The 26890-nt window shown below is 49.1% G+C and overlaps 1 protein-coding gene across 1 annotated transcript in view; it reads right to left on the minus strand.

Annotated features, from left to right (window-relative positions):
• The window catches only part of TENM2 (teneurin transmembrane protein 2), a 1165990-nt gene that overhangs the window by 42762 nt on the left and 1096338 nt on the right, over positions 1-26890 (minus strand). The window contains exons 19-24 of the mRNA XM_045284698.1: positions 23812-23832; positions 20242-20474; positions 18723-18877; positions 16623-17497; positions 8641-8816; positions 6570-6805 (exon numbers count right to left, since the gene is read on the minus strand). Of these exons, the coding sequence (XP_045140633.1) occupies positions 6570-6805; positions 8641-8816; positions 16623-17497; positions 18723-18877; positions 20242-20474; positions 23812-23832 (1696 nt within the window). The remainder of the gene's footprint in view (positions 1-6569; positions 6806-8640; positions 8817-16622; positions 17498-18722; positions 18878-20241; positions 20475-23811; positions 23833-26890) is intronic.

Raw genomic sequence — 26890 nt, forward strand, 5'->3', positions numbered from 1 at the left:
CCGAGACCCCTCTGCAAGGGGATCTCCAGTGGCCTACTGGAGTGGGCTTTGGGTCTCCACTCCGCACTCCCCCCATCATTCACTATGGTAAGATTTTTTGTTCTGATGATGCCTTATACCCGATCCCCTCGACACCTTGTGGTTGCACAGGCTGGTGTGCTTCTTCCATGTGGACTTTGTTGCTTCTGAGCTAGATGGCCGTTTGTTTACCTTCAAGCCTTTAAGACCCCAGACGCTGTACTTTTTGATAGCCAGGCACCATAGTTTTTAATCTTACAAGTCAACAAGTCAGCGATCTGAAAAGCTAGCCTATGCATGTACGTTTTAAATTCGATACCATTGGCAAAATATATTATATTATCAATATAATGCCCCATGGGGATGATTTATAATATTTATAATATTCTCTATTATAAAATGATAATGATATCTTCAAAGTGAGCCAGAGACACATAAGTAAACCACAGATCAATGAGTGGATTTAGGGATCACACTTACTATAGCTCCAATCTAAGATCCGTCAGTTCTTGTGGCATGGACCACTCCATTGTGGCCCTCATGAGAAGACCACCAAAGAGGTGGAGATATAGGGAAGTGTGGCAAAGCACATCAGATGGTGCCTGCGTATCAGAATGAACAGCTGCGGGGCATTCCAGGCTCGTCAGACACACGCAGTCATCGAACGGAGGCATTTACACGGAAGCAGCCCAGCAGCCCATGCGATTCAAGGATTGAAAGAATAAGATCCAAATCCAGAGGACATACGGTATCAGAGCTTAACTTATGAATACCCAGTTTGCAGGAGGCTATGGGTGACAGTGCAGGGTCTCTACATGGGTTAAGCCTCTAGGGACTCCCCTCTGGCCATCGTCCAAGAATGTGAATAGCCTTGGCATCATACAGAGAGCATTGTAAAGTCAACCGTGGCAGATGTAGTTGGGTGGAATGCTACATCTTATCACTTGATCTCCTCTTTGACCCATTTTAAAGTTGTTTCAGTCTTTAACATTTTCTGCTTTCATTGCGATTGAAATTTTGCTGTTTTGTCTTTTTTTGTTTGTTTCTTGTTTTGTATGATTTTCTATATATGAAATTTGGGATAGGTAAGTCAACAGAGACAGTAACTAGATTAAAAATTACCTCGAGTCAAGGCAAGGGAGGTTGGGGGGAAGGGGGCTAACAACAATGAGTGTGTGGGAGAAGAAAATGTTATGAAATATTGTGGTGATGATTGCATAACTCTTCTTAGTGTGATGAAACCATGACATTGTATGACATGCGAATTCAAGCCAATAAAACTTACAAAGAAGAGTTCTAGTCTCAGAAGCCTACAGGGAGAGTCTACTCTGACCTGTAGGGTGACTATGAGCCAGAGTGGACTTGAGGGCAGTGAAACACTTGCCAAGGAGCCCTTGTGGTCTAGAGGTTACCGTTCATGGTGGGCTGTGATGTGAAAGGCCGGCAGTTCAAAACCACTAGCCACTCCAAGAGAGAAATATGGGGCTTTCTACTCTTGTAAACAGTTATAGACTTGTAAGCACATGAGGTGAGAGTAATGATTACATGCTGATTTTAAACAGCTGGATTTTTTCATCCCCCCAAGTTTATATTTACCTGTCAATATGGAAAAATTTGTATTTCAGTGCAGGGTCATTCGTTCTTTCTTTCTTTTTTAATAAATGACATTTTTACTGGGAATTAGGGGAGCGTTTCCATTTCAGACTGTCCACTCATCAGCGCCCCCACTCCAGCCCCATTGTATTCTATCCTACATCCAACCCTGATTCCTTTTCTCCCGCTTACTGACCTCGATCCTCCCTGTCACCCAGGTCAACACCTGGCACCCTTCGAGTCTGTTGCTTCCTCTTCCCACCCTTAACTCCCCTCCCTTGGGAGCCTCCAAAGTCTGCTCCTTTTGGTATGCAAGTCTTTGTCTAGGATTTTATCCTAGTAGTAGTGGTCTCCCACAATATTTGTCCTTTCTTGACTGACTGACTTCACTTAGCATAACATTTGCCAGGCCCAGCCATGTGGTGAGATGTTTTGTGGCTTCATCACTGTTTAAAATGGCTTGATATTCATGTTCACGCCATTGTTTTTCTTCATTCCAAGAGTCAGGTTAGGGCTGCCAGAATCTCCCATCTGTCTTGGGTTTCAGCTACCAGCCTTCCCTCACAAAGGTGATGGCCAGTCTGCATCCCTGGTCCTCAAGATCCCCAGAAGGGACCCACAGAAGTGGAGGATGACATAGTAATTTGATCCGTTTTCAAATCTAGGTAATTAGCTAAATATCTCTCACATCTCCTCATCCCCCTCCTTTTAATACTCCCTACTAATGATTGAGTTTTTTGCCTGAAATCCTGCAATAGCATCCTGGTTTCCCTCACCTCCTCTTACCTGCTATAGTCTATCTTCTCCACAGTGAAGCCTACGTGTCCCAACACATCATTCCGCTAATGTATCCCCTAATGACTTCCCATCGCCCTCAGCATAAATGCCAGCATATCAGACAAATCCCTTCCATGAGCTGGCCCTGCCGACTCACCCGGTGCCATCTTTTTTGGGCACCACACTGAATCCACCCCTCTCCTCTCCAGACAAGTTAAGGCGAGTTGACATTGCTGATGTGAGTGGCCATCCTGGTGACCTGGCTCATGGGGACACCCAGGCACACCAGAACAAAGTGCTTCCAGGTCCCCCTCCCCCCCAAACTGGCTGCAGATGGGCTGTTATGATCCATACGGCTTTCCTTGACTGGTTTTCGGAAGCATGAGGTGTGTGGTCTGGGAATCCAGCTTGGCAAGTGGGAATTCCACCATGAAGTCCAGCCAGCTGTCTTTCCCTTTCTCACAGGTGACTGCCTCTGTCTGACACCCCCTCCTCCAGATGGTCACCCGGCTAATGCCTACTATTCCTGGACACTCCATCAGTTTGGTGTCAGCTCCTTGTGAAGCCCTTCTTGACCCCTTGTCATCTGAGGACTCTCTGAAACTGCTATGTGTTCACCAAGTCTCCTTTCAAGTGCTCGGCCAGACATTTCCCAGACTCCCTTGCAGTTAACTTGAGGCCATCTGGCTGGGTCCTGGCAAGCATGTGTGGAAATGAGGCATGCCTCTTCTTGCACCTTAGGCCACCTTCAATCACCCATGGCCTTTTCCCTTCCATAACTTTGTGACCACAGATTCGAGATGGCAGCAGGGTCCAAAGACAGTGCAATTGAAAGGAGCGAGCACTAGGGAGAGCCGCCTGACTCCATCGGGCTGTGAAATCGTGTTCTCAAGATTTCCGCGTTTAGTCATTCCCCTGAAATTTGTTTGTTCTTTATTTATTTCTCCATCTAGGCTTTCCGACCCATACAATTAGGTATCTCTTTCCTTTTGGTATTAACCTCTTCTGGAGCTTACATGACAAGTTGTCCCTTTCCCACTGGACCGTGAGCTCCTTGCTGACAAAGACTGGGTTTTCTTTACATCTTGATAATCTGATCTATGGTACTTGATATATAATGGGCACTAAAGCAACAATTTTTGGAATGAATCAAAGATGTCAGTGTCTCATTTGTTAATGGAGCAGAACTCTAAAACGACAAGGTTAGAGGCAGAGAGGCCGCGCTCTCATCGGCTGGGACAGCCTGTTTGCCTGCGGTTTCTGAAAAGCAACAAACCCAAACAAGCACACAACAAGAAACACTGAATGCCACAGAGTCAACCTGGCGCATGACAACCCCATGCGTCTCACAGTAGAACCGGATTCCACTGGATTTTCAATGGCTGTTTTTTTTTTTAACCCTGCGGAAGGTTCCAACCACCAGCCTTTTGGTTAGCAGCCAACGCGTGGCCATTTATGCCAATAAGGGAACCTGGTCTTTGACTGCACGGCTGCAAGCTTTCCTGCTGCTGGTTCATGAAGCACCTGAGGGAGAGGACACTCCCCAAGCCTCCTAATCCCCACATCACCCACCTTTTCTGGGCATTTTCTTCCCACAGCTCCCCTGCAATTTCTAGGAGTTGCTTTTATTTCATTCACTAAACAGTTTACGAACGGAATTAAAATAAATGAGATGCAAATAAATTCCAGGCTTTCTCCCTCATTTTCAAATTACATTTTCAGTCCACTCAACCTGTTATAATCTCATAGTGATTTTCATTTAAGAGAGCTAAATGGATATGTGATTATTGTTACAGGAACTAACACCAGACAATTAAATGTTGAGGTGTTGATAGATAAAACTGTGTTTTGATTTGCATAAACATGATGCCAGCAAATCTAACCCTGGCAGAAATTCAGTTATAAGACTTGCGTGCCTAACTTCTGCTAATTACCGCAAGTGCCATTATTAAGATTTTTTAATATTCAGAATTGGGATTATAGCCATTTTATTTCAGGGACACATTTATCTTTATTTTGAAAACTTAGTCAAAATGCATAACTGATGTATCAGAGAAAAGAAATGATTACTACTTCTAATCAAGTTCTACAATGCTGCATATCAAAAATCAATTACACAGCCCCGAAACCCAGTCATTAAGGATTTAGCTACTAATCTCATTCCATTTTTGTCTTTAGGAAGATACAGCCGCTTGCAACTTTGCAGATACCAGGAGAGGAAGGAAAGCATGGGAGACTGCTGATAACCTAATGTGGGGAATTAGACTCCAGCCAGACAAAGGAGGAATCTTAATACGGAATGGCCCACCTCTGCAGGGACATCACCTGGGTGGCTGGACTGCAATCCAGTAACATGGCAAAAGTGATGGCCCAACTTTTGCCAAAGGGAGCCTTCCAGCCAAAGGGATTCCAAAGCATGTGTTAAACTCTGCTGTTGTATGTTGCTTAATGTCTTCCTAGTGCCACCTCCATCTGTCATTTTGTCAGGTACTTGTTTTCTCTCCCCCACCCCCATGATCCCTGGGATGGAAGCTGCATGAGAAGACCTGGTTTTGGCTGCCTGGCATCTTCGGTGCACAGCACAGTGCCTGGTCCTTAGCAGGTGTTCAAAACCATCTGCTCTATGCTTGTTGAAATCTCAGGTTTTCCCCCGGAACAAAGGTGAATACGGTGGTAGGAACTGGTCCTTCTGAGTGGCAGACACTTACCCAGAAGACTTCCCAAGAAGAGGTAGTGACCAAATGGCCCAGGAAGTTTGGACAAACCTTAGCTCATTTGGTAGGGGCACTTGAATTCCAGTTATAGCTTTTAAAAACGAATAGGTGATATCTAATGAGCACCTTTCCGATGCAAGCATGATGCTAAATGTCTACCAAACACTGGGCTCATGCGGATGGAGAACCGTGGAAGAGTGCTCTCAAGAATCTTGGCACGGGAGTCAGACAGAAAGACGGATGTGGGCTGAGCCTTATTTTATTTCTAGCCATCCTGTCCATGGAAACATTTCTTAGGTTCCCTGAACCTGAGTTTCATTTTTTGACAAGTAATAGCTCCCCTCCTGGGTCTGTTAGAAAGATTACATTGAGCTACATCATGCAGTTCAGGGGGCCGTGAGTAGTGCCAAGAATTAACTTGCTCAAAGTTGGAGGTCTGAGCCACCCAGTTGGGGTCTTGGAGACGGGCCTGGAGATCAACTTTTGGAAAGTCAGCCATTGAAAGCCAGTTGGGGCCCTGCTCTATTCTGACACCCAGGGAGATACCATCATTTGGCAGGGGGGTGGGGGGCGCTGCATTTGCCTTTTTACAGCAGTTCACACATGGATGGCATCCTAAACATGCCCCAAAGTGATATATTCATGTTTGCAAGCTCTGCCTCGGGATCACGTTGCCTGTCTGGAGAAGCTGAGGTTCATTCAAACTTCCTGTGCCATTTGGTTGTTCCTTCCTCTTGGCAAGTCTCCCTGGCTCCCTCAGGCTGGGTGAGAGCTCTTCCCTGGGACCTCAGTGGACCCGGGTGTACTGCTGTCTCTTCACTGAACCCACTGGGCGACCGTGTCTCTATCTTGCCACACTACGCGCTCCCTGAAGGCAAGGAACACAGTTGTCAATCTGTGGCCTTGCAGTATTTAGCAGAATACTTGAGACGTAACAAGTCGGTGTCGAGTGGATTCTAACTCGTGGCGACCCGTGGGTGCGAGGAGGTTTGTGTTCTACAGGTGCTTTCAGTGGCTGCTTTTTTCTGAAGTAGATTGCCAGGCCTTTCTTACACCGCACCTCTGGGTGACTAAACCCTCTGACTTCTCCATTAGGCACGTTCACTACTTGTCCCAGCCGGGGACTTTCCTGGGCATAGAGTTGGCCCAAATGCACATCCACTGAATAGGCTCCGGATGGAGGGAGAGGATGGTAAGTGTGCCAAGCAGACCAAAGCCACCTCTGGCAACAGCCTAAACATAAGTCCCCCACGGCAGGAAACAGCTGCCATTTTCAGCCTGAGGAAATGGAGACCCTTGTTCCTCCGGGGGAAGTCCTGGAGCCATGTGGCTCTGACCTTCTGAGGCAAGGAGCTGCCTTCTCCACTCGAGGGAGGCGCACCGACCACTCGGAAGCGGTGCATGCGCTCAGCAGCGCGAGGAAAGGGTGTGCCCTTCTGTGGTGACACGCGGGGTGGAACCACTTACCCGGAGCTTCCTGCCGAAGATGGTGACTTTGCCTTTAATCTGTTCCTTCCTTAGGCGCCACTCGATGGAGTTCAAGCCATTCTCCATGGGCAGGGAGATGTTGCAGCGCCCGATGGTGGGGGTGATGGTGCCCGCCAGGACGTGAGGCTCACTGTGGAAGCTGACGCCCATTCCATTGGCGTACATCACCCTCAGGGTGCCGTTATTGCAGAGCTGGTAGCTGTTTCGCACTTGATCTGGAGAAGGGTAAGCGGGCGGGGTGGGGACAGGGAAATAAATCAGCCACTCTATTAGTAACAAGAGAACAGAACCCCCATTTTCTAGGTTTCCACGGTCCTTTGCAGCTGGCAGTCCAAGACTGCCTTCAATTAGCACACACCCAATGTGAAGGTGAGTAGCAGAGAGGCTACTGATCCGTGTAAAGGAAAACATGATTAAGATGTGGCACTCCAGAAATAATTATGCTGTGGTATTTTTCTTTTACTCACGGAAGGTTATTAATAGCAAATGTAGACAGTTAAAGACGCTGTTTGCCTACACAATTTGTGTCAATCAAACGCCTGGTCTTTAACATATGTATTTTAGCTGAACCAGAAAAAACAATAGTAATGAAGGAGAGGAAGACTGCTTCCCTCCCTCCCACATGTTTGCCTCCCAACTAACCCGGAGCTTCTCGTTTGGCCACAGGTCAGATCTACTCAAAATCAAGTCCTCGATGCTTCCAGAAAACCCACAGGGAAGGCAGCCTCCCCTCCCCTTGTGCTTTGGCTACTGGCTCTCGCATGGCACCACCTCCCACCCAGGAGGAGTTTGCAGAGTCAAATAGCAAGCCTCCACTAGGCCGGTGGTGCTAATAACATGTGCTTATCTTCCCGGATGGAATCTACCACCCCTGTCAATCTGATTTCTGACCTTTCCCTTTATCCAAAAAAATTACAGGAAGGAGACACAAGTCTGAGACTCTGTTTACAGATGTTGCTTTCTGATGATCTAGGCAATGGTGCCCTGCTGGGCCGGCCGTGGAGGCAGCGGCCTTTGGGGTAGGGAGAAAGTGTCTTCCAGCCCTGCTGGGATCCCACCATCATGCAGAAGGGCAGAATCTACATCATTAATCACTCGACAGAGCTGAAATAGAGTCATTGAAACAGGCTCTGTCGGGGGATAATAGTCTAGAAATGTCACCATTTATCTACGGAGAGGACACTTTTATCCTCTGACAATGGGCGAGCCCACCGACATTATATCTTAATTAAAAGGAAAATGAACCGACACCATCCCTTTTCTTGCCAGCTCCGGCGCTTGTCCTGGATGGCCCGGCATGCCCAGCAGCTACAGTCCCCAGAGGGCAGTCTAGATGCTACCATTTGACGGCCAATGCTAAAGGGCGCTGGTCCCGGGGCACCAACGCAACCAATGACTGTTTATAAGAGAGGGGCAGAATGGAACAGAGCCGAGGGCGGGTCTCTCACAAGAGGCTTGATTCACATGTGCTGGGGTGGGGCAGGGGGGCAGGTGGGAAGAGAGCGGGCTGAAGGCAAAGCTGATATTTTCAGGTAGGTATGTGGACATCTCCAAATATCCAGAGTTTGGTTGTGGATGCAGGCACAGCTCGATTAACTGCGCTCCGCGGATCGGAGTTGCTGACAAATCAAAGGTCCGCGGCAATCCCCCGCCTGGCGAGTCTACAGGTGTCATCCCCCCCCAACAGCAGGTGCTGACTTTGCGTCGCCATCACATGTTGGTTCTTCTCACCGTATTTCAGACTACTCTGACACTACGACTGTCGTGTCAATATTACTTCAGTCTGGACCGGGAAACCCCCAAATGCGCGCCACTTGCTACAGCACGGCGCTGGCTTGATCGCGGTGCTCTGTAACCGGAAGGATGCGCTGTCGTGGTGGTGCCCTGTAGCTGCTGGATCATTTTCTACAAGGGTGAGCCCTTACAGAGCTTCTGTTCTGTGGCTATTTGATGAAAGCAGAGCGGAGAGCAAGGCCTGCTGGCCAGATGGGCTGGGCTGGGTGTAGGGGTGAGCTGGGGGTGGGGGTGGGTGGGGTGGGAGCAGGCGTACCTTGGACCACGGTGTACGAGGCCTCCACTGACGAGAGGTTGGTAATGACGGTGACGTCGTCGTCGCGGTTCGAGTTTTCAATGTCAATCGTGATGGACTTCTCCATTTCCCGGTGCAGGCTGGTCACCACTCCCGTGGGGCGTGTCACGTTGGTCAAGCGGCCCTCGTGGTCATAGCTAGGGGATAGACATGCCGTATGGGAGCATTTATAATACTTAGAAACATACCAGGGCTGGAGGGAGACTTGGAGGCGGAGCGCCTGGGGGTGTGCATCCCACTGAAGGTTGCCCCCTGCCTCTCAAACCCCACCCTGCCCGAGAACCAGTGGCAATGCTTCCTACACCGGCAGGATCAATGATGCCGTCTCAGCAAAGACAGTTCACTTGGTTTTTGGCCAGGTGCCTTTACGCTTCCCCCAAGCTAGAGACCACAGCGGCGTGTGCCTTTTATTTATGTGCTCTGCAAAGCCACCACATTAATTGTCCAGCAATGTCATTTTCATTGCGATACTTCATTATGAACAACGCAGAGCATTTTCCCATCGGCCACTCCGTGAAAGGGAAACCTGGCAGGGAAACCATCCACGTCCCAGTCTTGTTCGCTGGAACAACCTCAACCTCATCCCCTTGTGCCCTAGAAGCCCTCTGGACACCCTAAGCCACATGCCCCCTCTGCCCATTAGCAGTTAAGCAGGACTCCTGTCCTCTAGGCCCAAATTGACCAGGCTTAGCTCCCCAAGCAGCCTCCGTGGACAATTTCCCCGGATGACTCACTTGGCCTCTGTTGTGTCCAGCCACACCAGTGATCACTGCCCCACTGTGTGCAGGTGACCTCTCTATTTCAGGGAAAGTAGGGTCCTGGTGGCACAGCGGATTAAGCTCTGGGCTGTTCACTGCAGGCTCCATGGTTCAAATGCACCAGCTGGAAGCAGGAGTGGGATGAGGTGGCCTGCTCCCTGGAGGGGTGGCAGGCACGGAAACCCCAGGGAGTCGTTCTTTTCTGCCCTGTAGGGCCACCGTAAGTTGGCATGGGCTCTCTGGCAGCAGGTTAATTTATGGCCGAATTCCTGGGTGGGACACATGGTAAATGAGGCTACAAATGGGAAAGATGGGAGAGTGGAGCCTTCTCAGAGGCTCCTTGAAAGAAAGGTTCAGGGATCAGCTTCTAAAAAGAAAAATCAGGCACAGAAAATGCCACAGAGCACAGTTCCACATTGACACACAGGGAGTCACCACAGTTGGAATCCATTCAACAGCAAGTGTTGAAATTTTTTTTCCCTTTTTTGGCTCTGTGTTCATTTTTACTATTTTCTTAACTATTGGGTTGTGTCCTCCCCTTCCCCCGACCTCCTTTAGCAAGAAGCCTTGTAGGATTTAGTTGGGCAAGCAGTTCCTCTCCCTGGAAGAACCACTGCATTTGGAATGTGGGGAGCGCTTAAGGTTCCAGGAAGGGAAATAGTCCAATTTCCAGGAAGATCTGAACTGGGCGCCTTCAGAGCCCTCCAGATGAGCTGGGGGCGGATGGAGACAAGAGGGGGAGGCGGGCCATGTGGCGTTCTGTAGGAAGGGTGAAAAGAAGGAAGAGCAGAGCCACCTCTGGGTGGGACTCTCCTTGGACCGGGAAGAGGGACCAAGATGGAGGGTCCTGGATGGTGGAGAGCAGAGCGTGTGCAGCATCTGGGCAGAAGGTTCTCAGAGAAGGATCACCGTGGGAAGAGTCTGTGGACAGAGGACGGTCCTCGATGGCTAATGACCGTGACACAAAGACAGAGGGTGGCGGGTAAATGGTGTTTGAATGAATGAACACAGACCTGGCTCAGACTTGGAGTGATGCGTGGAATTCTGTTCTGAAGAAGAAATCGAGGTTTGAAGGCTGCGAGTTGTGCCATAGTGACACTGGGTAAAAGATGGGTAAGAAGGGTGGTGGTGGGAGTGGGGAAGGGATCTGAGAAGGTGGGGTCCCAGCCCTGTAAAGAGTTCCCGGCCACGAGGCAGTGGGTAGGGCAATATTTCCCTCTTGGCAAGCCCTGCTGATGTAACCATCTTAAACAGGGACAGAGCTTGACTCAGGTGCTCTGAGTCAAAATAGGAGAGAGGGCCATTAATGGAAGACTGGATAAGCACACTACGGTACACCCACACAATGGCATATTCTGCGGTGTCAAAGAATAGCGATGAATCTGTGAAACACCTCCTTACATGGGTGGCACAGGAGGACATTACGCGGGACAATCTTCGTCGAAAGGACAAATATTGTCTGAGACCACGGTTGTGAAAGGTCAGGCAAAGACATTCTTGATGCTACATTGTAGGGATTGCAATCAAGGACAGGAAGCACAATGCGTGTCAGTTATTGATTGCAGAACTGATCTGTCTGTAAACGTCCACCCGATTCACACGAAAGAGTTAGAAACACATTTGCACAAAGGGCTCCCTTGTGCTTTCTTCTGTGCTAAAGGCACCACCTCTCAGACAGAAGCACTGAGTGACGGAGACCAGAGTTGGTGCAGCACCTGGAGTAGGTCAAGTTGTTATTTACAACCGTGACAAATTAGAACAACTTCCACATTCCTTGAGTGAAGGGTCATTAAACAGCTGATGATATACTTTAAAATACAAACCTGTGGGGCCACCAACATGGAAGACAATGTTTTTCTACTGGCACAGAAAATGGACATGTAGTTGAATGGAAATAATGGAATCTACTCATATCAAATGTTCATTGTAGGGGGGATGAAAATATGAACCCTGGTGGTTGGGCACCAATCCACATGGTCCACAGTTTGAACCCACTCGTTGGTCCTTGGAGAAAGATGGGAATTTCTACTCCTGGCAGGAGTTACAGTCTCTGAATCTCGGGGGTGGCCGTTCTACCCTGTCTTATAGGGTGGCCATGAGTCTAACCCTGCTCGATGGCAGTGAGACCTATGTAGAAGAAATTCTCTGAAAATACAGACAACCGAAGGTTAATGGCCACCATCTGTAAGTGAGTTTGCTGGGCTCTGGTGGTTTATCCAGTATCTGTGATGCTGGAAGCTAAACCCAAATAAAAACAAATAAACTCACTGCCATTGAGTGGATGATGACTCATCACAACCTTTTAGGAAAGGGTAGAATGACCTTCCTGGGTTTCTGAGACTGTGATGCTTTTCAGGAATAGGAAGCCATGTCCATACCACCAGTTCCAAATACCAGTCAGGGCAACCAAGGAAGATGGGTGCTTCTCGACTAAGAGAAATGAGGAAGAATGGCCTGGTGGTCTACTTTCAAATACTAGCCAGGGAACACCCTGAAGTGTTAGGTCTCACTGCCATTGAGCAGGGGTTAGACTCAGGGCCACCCTATAAGACAGGGTAGAACGGCCACCCGCGAGATTCAGAGACTGTAACTCCTGCCAGGAGTAGACATTCCCATCTTTCTCCAAGCCTTGTGCTCAGGAACCAATGCTGTCCCCATCTCCAATGGCAACTGGTGAGTCTGGAGGAGTTTCTGTCTCTGGGACTCAGGGTTTAATTCAATTCCAGAGTTTCTACAGGATGTTGGAGTTGGGACCAGAATTGCAAAAGCCACAGGGAGAGAAACATTCCTTTCCTCTCTCAAAGAACATCTAGTGTAGACAGCTCTGCTAACCTCTCCACAGTGGGCATATTTGCGGATCTGGTTTCCTTACAAATACATCTGCACTTAGGGGCAAGGCTTGACGAGGCCCAGGGATGGAATCGAAAAGACAACACGGTGGAACTAGACAGGCCTTGGAAGTGGGACGGAGGCTGCCTTCGACTCATTTACTCAACAAATGTTCACCGAGTGGTGATGGTACGTCAGGCACTGTTCAAAACACCAGGGCATGGCTGGGAACAACCTGGACAAAAATCCTGGTCCTCATGTTGTGTACATGCTGCCAGGGAGGACACAATCACCAACAGTGAAAACGTAGACTATGTCAGATGGAGACAGCTGAGCTGATAAAAGTCTACTCTCTCTAGCAGGCAGGACCCAGAGGGGAGCTGTTTCTACTCTTCCTGCAGATGGGAGGACTTGTACCCCAGCTCCAGCATCAGGGTGGGAAGAGAGTGTCTCCTACCTCAAGCTCTCCTGTATCGGCAGATGTTGCCTAATAGCCTCAAGTCTCTGGCTAAGGGCTCCTTACTGAAGGCTGTGGTGGTCTTTGTCTTCATCAGTAAGTGCGTCACAATCTCAAGTTCCCCACTAAGGAGTCCCTGGGTGGTGCAAATGGTTAACATGCTCAGCGGCTAAGCAAACGAACGAGGGGTTGAGCCCCCCAGAGGCAGCTGAGAAGAAAGGCCTAGTGCTTTGCTTCTGTAAAAGCAGTCACTGAAAACCCTATGGGGTACAATTCTATCCCCCCCCACATGGGGCCACCATGAGGTGGAGTCAACACACGCGGGCAACTGGTTTTAAGCGTTTCCCACTGGGAATGAACAAAGTCAGTAACCATCTCTTGACTCTGGGTTCCTACTGAGGTCAGACCCTGGCCTTCTCCACTTCGCCCCATGAGGGGCGATCAGAGGACAGGGCTGTGATAATCCCACTCCTGAGGCCCGCAGTGGCCCTCTGCAGCCAGTCCTACACTGTAGTGTGATGTCTTTAATTAAGGTGTGCAAGGGGTGGTTGTATTCATGGAGTCAGAGTGGGTTTCAACCTGACGGTCCCAATAGGAAGTGCTATTTGTGTCTGACTGGTAAGCTGTCAATTAGCTGAGCATGTCCCCAAAGTGCGAGACAGTAAGACCAGCTAGCATCTCTTTAGGAGGTAAAGGAAGACTTTAAACCCTAGAACCTCCACAATGGGGGAATTGAGATCAGTGACTTTACTCACTATGTACATAGGGGTGTGTGTGTGTGTGTGTGTGTGTGTGTAAAAAGCTCATCAAATAAAGGAAGAAAAATCTCCCCATGATGCAGTTTCTATATACCTTCTAAAAATGATGAATCACACCTGTGCATTTTTCAAACTAAAGCACCTTCCTGAAAAATATTCTCTCAGGTAAGAGTTCATCTTGTGGATACGAACAGCCTTGCTAACATGCAGATGCATCGGAAGCGGTCTGCTGCAGATGCAGTTATGGTGAAATCTACCACCCCATCATTTGATCTTCCTTATGCTCTGTCTAAATTAAAAACATTTTTTTCTGTTTTCTTTTTGATTGAGGTTTGTATGTGTTTTACTTTGTCATCCCTGCGAGGTTGTGTGTGTGTTTTGACATGTTGTTCTGTGTGTGAAATCTAGGATGGGTAAGTCTATAGAGACAGTAACTGGATTGATGGTTTCTGGGGAGTGTAGCAGGGGAGGGTGGGGGCAGGATTGGGGAGCTAATAACGACGAGTACAAAAATAAAGAAAAATGTCTGAAACGGATTGTGGTGATGACGGTACAACTGTTCTTGATGTGACTGAATGATTGAATTGTGTGATTTGTGAATTTTATGCCAATAAAACTGTTGGGTGAAACTTGAAGACTGTCACCGCTGCATTGCATGGATGGAAAACAAACCATAAGAGAGTATGTCCCATGGTGAACCCAGATGTGAGCCTGTCGCCCCAGACCAGCTGCTGGCCTGTCAGCACTGACTCACAGTGGCTCCGTGTCTGGAAGAATCAACCTGTGTCCCAAGGAGCTTTCAATGGCGGGCTGTTGGAAGCAGGTCCTCAGGCCTCTCTTGGCATGTCCTACCTCTGACTGTGCTCAAACCTTCCACCTTTCACTCGCAGCTGAGCACCTTAAGCATTTGCATGACTCAGAGATTTGCTACAGTCTAAGTCAGGCCTCATTCTGACTGGGCTCCCCAGAGGGAGCATTCTTTCTTCTCTAGCTACTGAGTCAACAGAGACGCTGGGAAGTACACTGGGTCTTTAGGTGAACCGGCCATAAGGAAAGATGAGCATCTTAGAGCTGGTTGAGTTAAAGGGCAGCTTTAACTTCATTTAGTGCTTACACCAAGGGGCAGTTGCCTGCACAGAACAAAGGGGACCACAAGTTTTGAAATCTTGAGAGGTGCCCATCAGGGCTGTATTTTTTTTTATCACCACACGCATTCAATCCATAACTGAGCACATAATAAAATCAGTGTGCTGAGCTGGACAATGTTGGAAGAAGTCTCATGAACAACCTGTGGATTTGCCTGTGACACAGCCTTGCTTGGGGAAGCTAAGCAATCTTGATGATCCAAGACTGCAGCCTTCAGGATCTATTGCATCTCAACGTGGAGAACACAAAACTCCTCGCAACGCCCAGTAAGCAACATCCTGAGAAATGGAAGAGAGATGCAAGCTGTCGAGGATGTCATTGCAATCAGAGCCATCATCAGTGCCCGGGGAGCAGTGCTCAAGAACACGATGTATCGCTGCTTTGGGCGAGCCTGCCATTCAAGAGATGTGAAAGTACTAGAAAGCACAGATGTCAGTTGGAGGAACAAGCACGCCTCACCCAAGTCACGGTATTTTTCAATCGCCTCCTCTGTGCGTGAAAACTGGACACGATATGAGGAAGACGGGGCCATTGGTGCCTTTAGATTATGGTGTTGGGAAGGATATGATAGATACATAGCTGTCCAGAAGAAGGAGCTCTGTCTTGGAAGAAGTACAGCCAGGAAGACCCTTGGAAGCCAGGCTGGGGAGGCTCTGTCTCGTCCTTTGGCCCTGTTACCCGGAGGGAATAGCCTCCGGAGGACACCATGCTTGGTAAAGTTGAGAGGGTCAGAAATACAGAGACAGTAACACAGACTCACACAGAGGCATGCCTGTGAGGGCTGAGCAGGATCGGGCAGGGTTTCATTCTGGGGTGCACAGGGTTACTTGACTCAGTGTAATTGACTCAGTGGCAGGCACCCACAGGGGGATGACTAAAGATGCCGTTCTAAGGGTGTCCTCAGGGGCAGTCACTGGCTGCTAAGTGTGATCAAACCTCGGTTCCCTGAGGGATGTGAGAGTGCTTCAGAAGTCCAAAGACTGGGCTTTGCCCAAAGGACAAAGGCAGAGCAAGGGAAAGCAATTCTGCAGAGCTGCCAAGTCTCCAGCAGGTGGCAATCGCTTCCTTTGGCATTCTCCTAACCCCGTTGGCATCCAAACAGGAAGTGAACATTCCTGTACTTCAGCGGGATCAACAAGGAACTCTTCTGCTCCCTCCCCGATCCCCCTTTCTCTGGGTCAAACTCTCCCTAATGTACTAAATTCTCAGCTAGTGGCAGCATTTAGACGGCAGCGAGCCAGGGCTGCAAGTACAGAGGGGATAACATGATCCTTCACCACCGAGGAGAGCCAGATGCTTGGAAATTCCATCACGCACCCCGCCAGCAATTGGGGGAATCACGCCTTGGTGTCTTGCTGCAACCAGCATCCTACCAGCTAATACCTGCAGCAGCAGGCAATTTGACCGAGAGCTGCCTGCAGGAACTAGGGAAAACAGCTTTTTGGCAAAACAAACAGCAGGGCTATTAAGTATGAGATAATTGTTAGGGGAAATATGACCAGCTCTCGCTTTTTTTTAATATACCTAGCAGTTTATCTATATTGATCTGTTTCTGCTAAGGAGGAAATTCAGAGTTTATCTACCTGTCTGTGCAATCAAGGGTGATGCTGGACTATTGGCAAATCACAGGCGCCCCATGGGGATCTGGCCTCTTAGGTTCTAATTTCCGCACCCATTGCAAACATGAATAATCAACAAAGTTAATCAACACTTGATCTTCCAGGTGCTGTGCGTGTCCAATATCCTGAAATTGGAAGGGCAAGCAGGCAACGGGAATTTCAGACTCTTAGGGAGTGGGGGTGGGGTGTTCAATCTCAGAGACCCAGGAGAGGGAATTGTGCAGGAGTCAGGGAGAGGGGATGCGAATATCTCGAGGCAGTAAGTAGACCTTAAAATTAGGAAGACACTGAGGCTAAGCAAATTTAGAAGCTGGGGGATTAGCTCCTCCAGAGGCCAGTTAGGGCAGGGCAGGGGGCTCTTGGGAGACACACTTACTCATAGAAAGTTGTCCACCCTGTTTCATCACTCTTGGTGGCTAGGAGGCCGGTGTTCCCATCATAAGTCATGAGGCCAAGCTCCAGGTTCTGTGTAGACACGACCTTGAGCCCCCCATTGGTGCCCACTGTGAGGGTGATGATCTGATTGTCAGGCATGAGCAGGTGGCGGGGCATGCCACTGCTGTCCCGGCGGATCTTCAGGGAGTTCCCACTATTGTCAATCAACTCAGTGACGTCGCCGTCAGCGCTATATGTGAAATTGTACAGGTACTCCCCTGTCACCAGGCTCACAGTGTACTGGTGGATGCCTTCCGCATTGAAGACGTATAATTCCTGCTCCCCAGGGGATGCGGCCTCATACTGGTTGAAGGCATTCAGAACAGGCTTGTTCTTGCTGACTGCCCGGATCCGAATGTTTCCAAGGTCCGCGATATAAATGGTGCCATCTGGAGCGACAGCCAAGGACGATGGGGAGTTCAAGATGGCGTCGGTCGCATAGGCATCATCGCCCGAGTAGCAGATGCAGTTGACATCGTTTTTGCAGTCACAGTCTGAGGCGGCCCCGGCCAACAGGCAGATCTCGCCATTGGTGGTCACTTGGCGCAGACGGTTAATCTTCTTCTCATCTGTCTCCGTGATGTAGAGGATCCCTGTGTGGGAGATGGCAATGGCGCTGGCCGACTCCAGAGCAGAGTGGATGGCTAGCTTGCTGAGCGAGTAGTCAATGCCCGGAACCTGGCAGTGCATGGGGCGCCCGGCTATGATGCTGACCTGGTGGTTCTCAGTGATGCGAAGGATGACGTTGTTCTCGAGAACATACAGGGAGTTGTCCATAGGGTTCACGGCCAGGTCTGTTGGCCACTCCAAGCGAACCTGTGGATGACACGGCACTGGATGAGCGAACAGGATGAGAGGCGGAGGGACACACACAGGGGCAAAGAAGACTGTCTTTCAGTAAGATGTTGCTGCAAATGCCAGTCACGGGCCCCCTTGCTCATAGTCTATGGTAGCAAAAAAGGGGGATATAACAAATGTCTACTATACCAGGGTGCTTCACGAAGTTTGTGTCAAAGTAAAAACAGGTGATTGTGGGATTTTTTTCCCCAGGAACTTTCTGAAGCCTCCTCATCTCATCTGCTGTGACTAGATGAGGTGGCCAGGCCTCCCCAGGGTGCTGGCACTCCACCCAGACGATTGGAGGAGGACCAGCGTGGTCTTAGCTGGTTATGCAGGCAGTGCACTGCATGACGGACCCGGGGGATCCAGCCTGTGCTCTGCTCACCACGTCCAGGGCCTGTGGAGGCCTACTGGGGACACTTCTATTGAGTTTACAGGAACCTTGCAAGAGACGGTCTTGATGGCAGGGCAGCCAATGTACAGGCTGGCCAGGGAACGAAAACTTGAGTCTATACTTGCAAAAAATAAACTGAACCAAACGTACACCTCTATTGTGGAATCTGAGGTAAACGTCTTTGTAGCAAGGTATTAGTGGTGGAATTGAGGTGAACACTGACGAGGTTAAGTGCGGGCTGAAATGCTCTTAGAGGAAGGGTGAGCAGACATTTCAAGTTCGTTGGGAATCCATATAATACATCCGAGCTTTCTTTGCTGAACCTGTGAGTGAGCCTCTTTTCCCTGAAGAGCCTCAGGTAAAAGCCACACTTGGGGGAATTTTGTAGAGTAACTCAGCACTAGTTACTCCTGCACAAAGTAAAGGTTTATATAGCAAGGATGCAATCATTTCAAATTAACAGGGAAGTTCTGATTGACATATAACACTGTACGGAACCTTCTGAAACCTGTAATAATGATGGAGAAGAGAGGCAATTACACAGTAACTCCTACCCTGTAATCTGCCATGGCTGGAGTGTCACCAGCTCCACTTTTCTGAGCAGGATTTTTCTCTCCTTCTATCTCCCCGATGTCTAACAGTTCCCATTCCATCTCATTGCCTACTTCATCACGGGCTTCTCCAGTCAAACCTGGGATCCATCTCTGCAGCTCCCCCTCCTCCTCCATCCCCAACCGACTGGAAGCAAGTGAGGGCTGAGCCCCAGGTGCTTCTGAGCATTGAGGGGGATAAGGCACAGAGTCCCACCTGGGCCACGTCCATGCTGGAATCGCAGCTCAGGGGCCGCACGGCAGTGAGATCGTTGGAGCCCAGCAGGGTGGAGATAATTCCATTCTGGTCAACCTTTCGGATCATGGTGGCATCGACGAAGTACATGAGTCCATTCTTGTCTACCGCAATACCTGAGCAAGACAAACAGTATGAGTGTGCTTCTTAGAAAAGTACAGGATAGGCACGGAGTAGAGGTGAGGCCATCGGGCTAGGCGCTCTGTTTAGACGAGGGACCCTACTGGGTTCAACTGGCATGCTACTGAAAGCAGTGGAACCCTCTTCACAGGTGTTGGGTTCTGTATAATTCCGGGGCTGTTGGTGGCATCACCACTCACCTCCCTCCAGTGGAAGAATAATAGATCTTGGGCTGCAAGTGAGGGAGAGCGGTGCTACTCGGGGGAGGAGGGGGTAATCTTTCAGTGACTCTCTTTCTGAAAGAGGTCTCTCCAGAATTCACTGCTGGAGAGCTTATTGGTGGGAATTACTTGGAATATCGTTCATCACTGATTGCAAGCAATGAGATTGAGACACAACGATTCCCACAGGCACAGACTCCCCAGGAAATGTTTCCTGCTGAAAGCATCCCAGAAAGAAGCTCAGTCTCAGTTTAACCCTGGAATATCTGGGGGACACGTTGGGCATCTCAGCAGTCCTCTGTCTTGGCAGGGCCAGTAGGCCCCCGACTACTCTTTCTTCCCAGCTTCACCCTACTATCCATGGTATGACTGCTTCCATGGTATGACTGCTTCCATGCTAGCGGAAATTGCTAACAGGGTTTGCATTATCCATGACTGGCTACCTGCTGCGCTGAGATATGAATGGTGGGCAGTTTGAAACCACCAGCAGCGCTGGGGCAGAAAGACTGGGCTTTCTCCTCCCATAAACAGTTACTGTCTCGGAAACCCCCAGGGGCTTGGTATGAGTCAGCCACGACTTGATGGCAGAGAGTTTGATTTTCAGTTGGGTCCTAAAGTATCTCTCGTCCATTTCAAAGGGATCCATTGGTACTAAGAACTCCCCGATCCCCAACCCCTGGAAATGAAAGCTACACATGTGTGGAGTAGTTACAAAATGCCAGGCACTGTGCGTAAGACTTGACGCACATGATCTAACGTGGGGGTGTGGGGTGGTTGGAGGCCCCCACTGGGCTCTGTTCTGTCTGCGGCCCACACGGCTGGCAGGCACTCTGCCCCAGGGCCGGCCCCAGACCCTCCTGCAGCTCTGTGGTGGGCAGCCATCCCAGAGCTCCACGCAGATTCCACCCCACTTTCCATTTGGAGGGGGTGACAATGTTTACTTCCAATAAATAAACATGCTTGTTTCCTTCCTCTTTGTAGACACCCACCCACCAAAGCCATCCATCAGAGCGAAACCATTCTCGAGGAAGCTGTGCTTTGGACAGCCGGGCTCCAGGTAGCTCTTTCTCATAAGGAGAAAGCCACACTGGTGGCAAGCTGTAGCTCAGGGCGAAAGTTCCCTTTCCCGGGACCATTACCTCTTGGGCTCATCAGAGTGGCATCCACAGCCTTGCCACCATCCCCACAGCGGGCATCGTCAAAGGGCAGGCACTGCTCCCCAGTGCCCGCCACGACTTCCGAGTTCCCAGCCAGCTCCTTGGCTCCGCTCAGAGACTTGATGCGGTAGATGCGCCGGCTGTTGGTGTCGGAGACGTAGAGCGAGCCGGACACGGGGTCCACTGCCAAGTAGTACTTGTGCGCCGGGTTGTTGCTTTCCCACAAAGAGAAACGAGAAGGTGCTGTGTAGCTGGGCTACTGGGTGCAAAGGGCTGACACAAATCCTAGCGTGGCTCTCAGCTTCTCTCTCCTAGTGCCGTTCCACTTTAGTGAACTGGAAAGAATCTAACATCGTAATGTAGTGTTTCAACGTCTCACGGCTCTCAGTGACTTCTAATTGGCTCCAGCTCGTCATGCAACCATAGAACTTACGGTGCCCCATGATGCTAAAAGAGTTGTTTTCTTCACTGCAGGAAAGAGCCCACTGGGCTCCGATTTTTATGAACAGTATAGCTATTCAATCCCAACTGCGGCTGCATGCCAATCTCCTTTATTTCCCCCCTCGGGGGTGGGGAGTCTTGGGGTCTTGTATGTTGTCAGATAGAAGGGGGGAAGACTTCCACGGAACACTGCTCTATTTAATCCATCCATGCCTCTTCCGGGCCTCCAAGGGAATAGACCATAGGTTTATCTGGCCTACCACCCCCTTATCAGAAAAAAAATGTACTCAGTGCCCCCTGGCAATTAAAAACTTAAGACATGAAAAAAAAGAGACTAACTTATAAATTACCAAGGGGGCATGGGGGAGGGAGAGGGAAAAATGAGTAGCTGATACCAGGGGTTCAAGTAGAAAGAAAATGTTGTGAAAAAGATGAGGACAATGTATGTACAGATGTGTTTGACAAAATGGATCTATGTATAGATTGTGATACGAGCTGTAAGAGCCCCCAATAAAATAAAATTTAAATGAAAAAGTTTGTACTATAATCCATGATCTATCTGCCCTCCACACCTCGCCTCTTCTCCACTGTGCCTCAGTGTCACAGAGAAAACACTGGGTCTGAATGTGAGGCTTCATAGGTGGGCGACTCGTTGCCATCGTGGCCAGAGCCGGAGGTCCTGAGAAAGGAGAGGGAATTTTCAAACCTTGGGCAGCAGTCGTATGACAGGCATGCGCCAGGGCCCTGAGTCCCATTCGGCAATATCTTCTGTTTCTCAGGGATGAATTAGAAGGCACAAGCCACAGAGCCTGGCACTGGCTCTTCTGGCCTGTGCAATGCTAACCAGGGCGGAGGAGCCTTACAGACGGGTGGGAGCAGCCTCATGTCTCTAAACTCAGCTCTGACCTAGGTGCCCTGGGACAGAGCAAGACTTATAAAACAGGTGGCGATAACTCAGGACCAAGACACAGGCAAGCCCGTGTGCACTTCTGACACAGGTGGTGACCTTAGGTGGATCTTTTGACTGTGCTGGGTCTTCGATTCCTAATTGGGAGAGGGAGAAATCAAATGGGATCATCTCTACTCTCTTTTGCGGCTCAAGCCCCTACAGGTCTGTTCACTGCCGGTGCCTTTCACTAGCTGGAGGTTGGGAGCAGAGGAGTATGCAGCTTGCTCACCTTCCGACTACGGAGGCAAGTGGCGACTGGCTCTCTGTCCAAAGATGTTGGAGAGTTTTGGTATCACGTGTCTATAGACCTGACATTGCCAGTCCTTTTCAGTGGCTTTTTGGATTTCTAGGACAAGAGGGAAAGTGGAGGGGAGGGGGGGAGAGGGAGGGTGCTGTTGAACCTGTCTGTCCTGTGGACATTAGCTGTTGAATTACTAATTAAAACACCACCGTTTGTGTTCTTCCCTGATTTAAGGGGGGAAAAGAACCAAGAGGCTATTTTTAGGAACAATTTGTGCATCAAGTCCATCTTTAATCCTAGATTCTCCTCAGGTTGCTATTAAGACACATAATTGAACCTGAAGTCAAGGTCTTGCTAAAACTCCAGCCTAGAGAACTCGTCTGAAAGGGGAGGCTCCCTGCGGCTCCCTGTCCTTCTTCCCTTCCCCTCTGCTTCCCTTCACTCTATTCTTCTTGCTTTCTTTCTTTTCTTTTTTGCAATTAAGTCATTAGAGAATATCTACATATGAAAACAAATTAGGGCAGAAAGGGAACAATTCATGGCATTCCTTAATTAGATACTGCACATTGTCACTAAGTGAACAGTAGCTGGGCGAGCCACAGAAGGAGTAGGCCATTGCTGCTCTGGGCCTTTCTATGAGCAAGATAATTAATTCTGAACTTTCTAGGGAGTCTGATTTGAGGAGGCCTTTCAAAATCTCTGGCAGAAGTGTGGGCTGTTGAGGGGGTGAGGTCACTTCTTGCTGGGGAGCCCATTCTTGCCTGAAGCCTCATCCTTCTTCCCAGTAAAATTCTCCAGAGAGAAGCTCCGGTCAGATGGATCACTCTGTGTTTCCATCTAAGACTATGGCAAAGGTCAGGCTGGGGCAGGTGCGCTTGAAGGGATGGGGTGCCCTTCTAGGACCTTTCTGCTTCCTTTAAAGATAAGTTGGCTCCAGTGGGGTGCACCTGTAACGAGCTCACGTGGGCAGCTGAGAAGAAGGCCATGGACATTTCCTAGGTATGCCGGGATCATGGCCACTGTCACAGCTGAGGACAACCGACTGCTCTCTGCTGAGCGTTGACCTACTACCACCAAGAAACCTCATGCACCTTTCCTTCCAGGACTGAGGAGCTGCAACCTCTACCGTACCGAGAGCAATTGCTTCGCCGCCTCCTCTTCTCAATCAAAATAAGGCCCCAGTGCTTTTGGGAAGCTCGTGTTACTCCTTTCCCTGCAGCGTCCAACTGTGTGCCCACACATGTGGGATCTACCCTCTTTATGTGAAGTGCACCAGTATGGTTCTCAACGATGACCTTGCATCCTTCGAATGGCAAAGGCCCTCTATACCTCAAGGACTTGGTCTATACCTTTTACCCACCTCGAACATGCTTGAACTTCATGGACATTTCCAATGCATCTGACTGCTGGATGCATTCTGACCAACAGATTGGCAATTAGTTATTTTCTTCTTTTTTTTCTTCAAATGACCACATATCTGGTGTGTGTGTGTGGGGTGGGGGGAGGGAGATCATTAATGAGTTGAAAATGAGTTTTTGACCCGTTTCCAGTTCATTAAAGCTTTTGTGAACCCAGTCCAGCATTTACGGAAGCCAGAAGTTTGCCTCAACTGTTTGCCCCAATTACGGACTGCAGTGAGCAGTGAGGATAAAAGTTCACAGAGGGTTCATTATCCGGCACTTGCATCTCCCGGAAATTCTAATTACTGTCAGCTTATTTGGTTGCTTTTTGACTGCACTTCATAATTGCTAAAGCTTATCATATCCACAACACACAATTAGCACATAAAAGTGACTATATTTGATACATAAAAATATATAGCATTCCACAAGCACAAAACAACAACAACAACAACAAGAAAACAAACACAAGAAGCAAACGAACCGTATCAAATTAGACGGCCAAGAGTTCTTCGTCTTACCTATGTTTAAACTCTTTATTTCTTTATAGAAAGAAAACAGAAGGAAAAAAAGAACAAACAGTTAGCTGAGGAATTGATGATAAAGCAAACACAACATTTTTGTTTCTTGTATAAGGGGACCCAAAATAGGCAGTCATTTTCTTTTCCTACTTTCCCCACGCCCCTGTGGTCATTTGGATTCTTGGGCCATCTGGACATGAAAACATGAATTCCCTGGCTCAGCAGTTTGGTTGTCCAGAGACACCGGGGGTCCCGGCTGAAAGGGGCCTGTTGACTATGGAAGGGGTGGCGAATTGGCCACATCTGGGAGCCAGCTCCTGTTGACTGGTAGTGGCTCTGAGAGGGCAGCAGGTAGAAGAATTATGCAACCCACGTCAAGCTCAATGAAAGGGTGCTGGGGCTCATTTGCTGTGCCACCCTGGGTGTGGGAGGGAGAACGGGGCCGCCTGTGCCACCAAGTTGCCATCTGTCCCTCACAAAGCAGAAGCAGTCCCACTCAAGGGACAGCCTCTGTTCACTTCCAGCTGCATGCAGTTTGGGGAAGACTAGGGGAGCCCTGAGAATCTATAAGGTTTCCCCAAGTCAGTCATCCGACTGAGCCCCGCGCCCTCCGTGTCACTCTACTTTACAGCTCACAACCAACCAACGTGGTCACATTCATACAATACATGTCATAGGCAGCCGCACTCTCTTTTAATTGGAGCCAAAGGCTCCTGTTATCATTCCTTTACTGAAAAATGTTTTGTTGTTTTTTCTTTTAAGAACAACAGTACATTTCAACTGCAACAGGAAAGGGGCTAAACGTTAACATTCGGGAGAAGAGGGGATGCTAGACTGTCCAGGCAGTACTGCTCCCCATTCCAGAAACTTCCTGGCCAAGGTATATGGAGCCTGTGACTCCCTCTCCTTGCTCCTGGCTGAGGGGGCAGCTTCGAGGCAAAGACCAAGAGGGCTTAATGCCTTGATTTCTGCTTAGGTGCAGCTCAGGTCTCTGCCAGGGGCTGTCATTAGTGGTGGGTTTGCACAGGGATTACATTTTTATATTTTATTTCAACGTGTTGGTTTTTGCACAAAGAAAAAAAAGTTAATTAAATGATGCTGATAACTCCTGAGCTCTGACTGACATAGTGCAATTTAAGATTCACTCTGCAAAGCATGGTGTGTCAGGGTGGCAGCCGGGAATTCTCTCGTCTATTTTATATTGCTTAATGAAAGTGAAATGTTATCTGCCACCAGTGGTAGTCATATTTGGCTCTTAATTATTGCAATATCAATTCTACACTTCTTTTAGTCAAGATTTTGTGTGGAGACTGGATGGGATTTGGGTCTGCAGACCTAACCCACTTCTTTCCTAAGAAGATTTGCTGTGAGTTGATTAATATCATATCTATGTTGGGGGAAAGGGCCGGGCAGGGGCGGGGAGTCAAGTCACTGGATGTGCAAGAGTCCAAACCGTCATAGGAATATGAGCTACAGAGACAGGCTGAGGTCACGGCTAGTCTAGACCAATGCCATTAACATAAGGTGACCAGACAGCCCGCTTTGGGCGGGACAGTCCCAATTTTAAAATATTTTCCCGCATCCCATGGCATTTTTAAAAAGTCCTGATTTTTGGAAAGAATGCACGACAAGCTAGGGTATATGGTTTTTGGCTGCCATGTGGCTATTTCGCCAGGATATGAGTTTTATCAATGGTGTCCCGCTTTTCCAATGTTAAAACCTGGTCACCTTACATTAACAGGATGGGGGCTTGTTACTGTTCGGAACCTTCGAGTTGGCTCTTATTCATAGCGATCCCACGTACAAAAGAGCAGAACACTGCCCGGTTCTGTGTCATCTTCAGTCCTTGTTAGGTTTGGGCCCCTTGTCCCTGTTGCTGTGTCAGTCCATCTCGTTGAAGGGCCTCTTATGTCTCACGACTCTCTCCTTTTCTGAGCATGACGCCCTTCTCCAGAGGAGGGTCCAGAGCCCGTGAGATGAAGCTTGCCATCTTTGCTTCTGAGGAGCATTTTGGCTACATGTCTGGAAACTCAGATGTAGTCATTCTTCTAGAAGCCCAAGGAAGAGTTAACCTTGGTGGCCCACCCCACCATTCCAAAGCACCCATTCTTGAGCCTTCCTCATTCATGTTCCAGCTTGCACACAACCGGCCTGAATGAAAATACCATGGATTGGGTCAGGGCTACTTTTGCCCATAAGGCGACATCTTTGTTCGTCATATAGGAAAGAGGTTCTTTTTGGTTTTGCGGATTTTCCCAGTGCAGTATGCAATCTGATGTCTTGGCTGTGGCATCCATGGACATGGATCGTGGATCTCAGTAAAAGAAGATCATTGACAACATCATTCTTCTGTTTATCAGGCTGTTGCTTATTGTTCCAGGGTGGGTGCTTAGCAGGCAAGAAGTCCAATGCTATCACCACTGAGTCAGTCTGGCCGAGGGGCACAGCTGACCCATTTACAGTGGGCAAGCCCTGGCTTCAATAACACAGACCCAGTTGGCACAGCCTCTGAGGAGAAGGTGGCATCCCAGAACCCTAGAACTTCACCCCACAGCCTCTTGTCTGCTCCTGGGAGCGCTTTCCTAGCACTCCCGGCCCCCTTGCACAGTGTCGCCATGCTGCCCTGTGATGTGTGTGTGCACGCTTGTCTCCCTCCCTGCATGACTTATTCATCTCTGTGTTGCTGATGTGATTAGGGGGCTGGGGGGCGGGGAGAGTAAGGGCTGGGAAAATGGGTTCTTCAAGGCAGGAGTGAGGCTGCCTCTCCTTGTCCTGGGCTGACACTGCTCTGGGCTACCTCCAATTCTTCATGTTTCGTTTAGCATTGGGGAGCTGCGCCGACACTAATGTGGAGCCAGTGGCTAGCCTCTGCCATGGACCTCAATGGACTTTTGTGTGAACTGGGGGGTCATGCCTGTCCCGAGATAACGCAGACAAGCAGCGCCGGCATATCTGATACAAAGCGATGAACTTGAGCTTCAGGGCACTTCTTCATTCAGGCCCTTCCAAGCCTCTGGGAGCTGCACCCGACGAGTTCCTATAGTCCCCGGTCTTGGAAAACTTGCAAGAGAAAGATGCT

This window comes from Echinops telfairi, unplaced genomic scaffold, assembly GCF_000313985.2.
Source record: "Echinops telfairi isolate 266 unplaced genomic scaffold, ASM31398v2 ScPeMD7_7469;HRSCAF=8507_0, whole genome shotgun sequence".
Taxonomy (NCBI): Eukaryota; Metazoa; Chordata; class Mammalia; order Afrosoricida; family Tenrecidae; genus Echinops; species Echinops telfairi.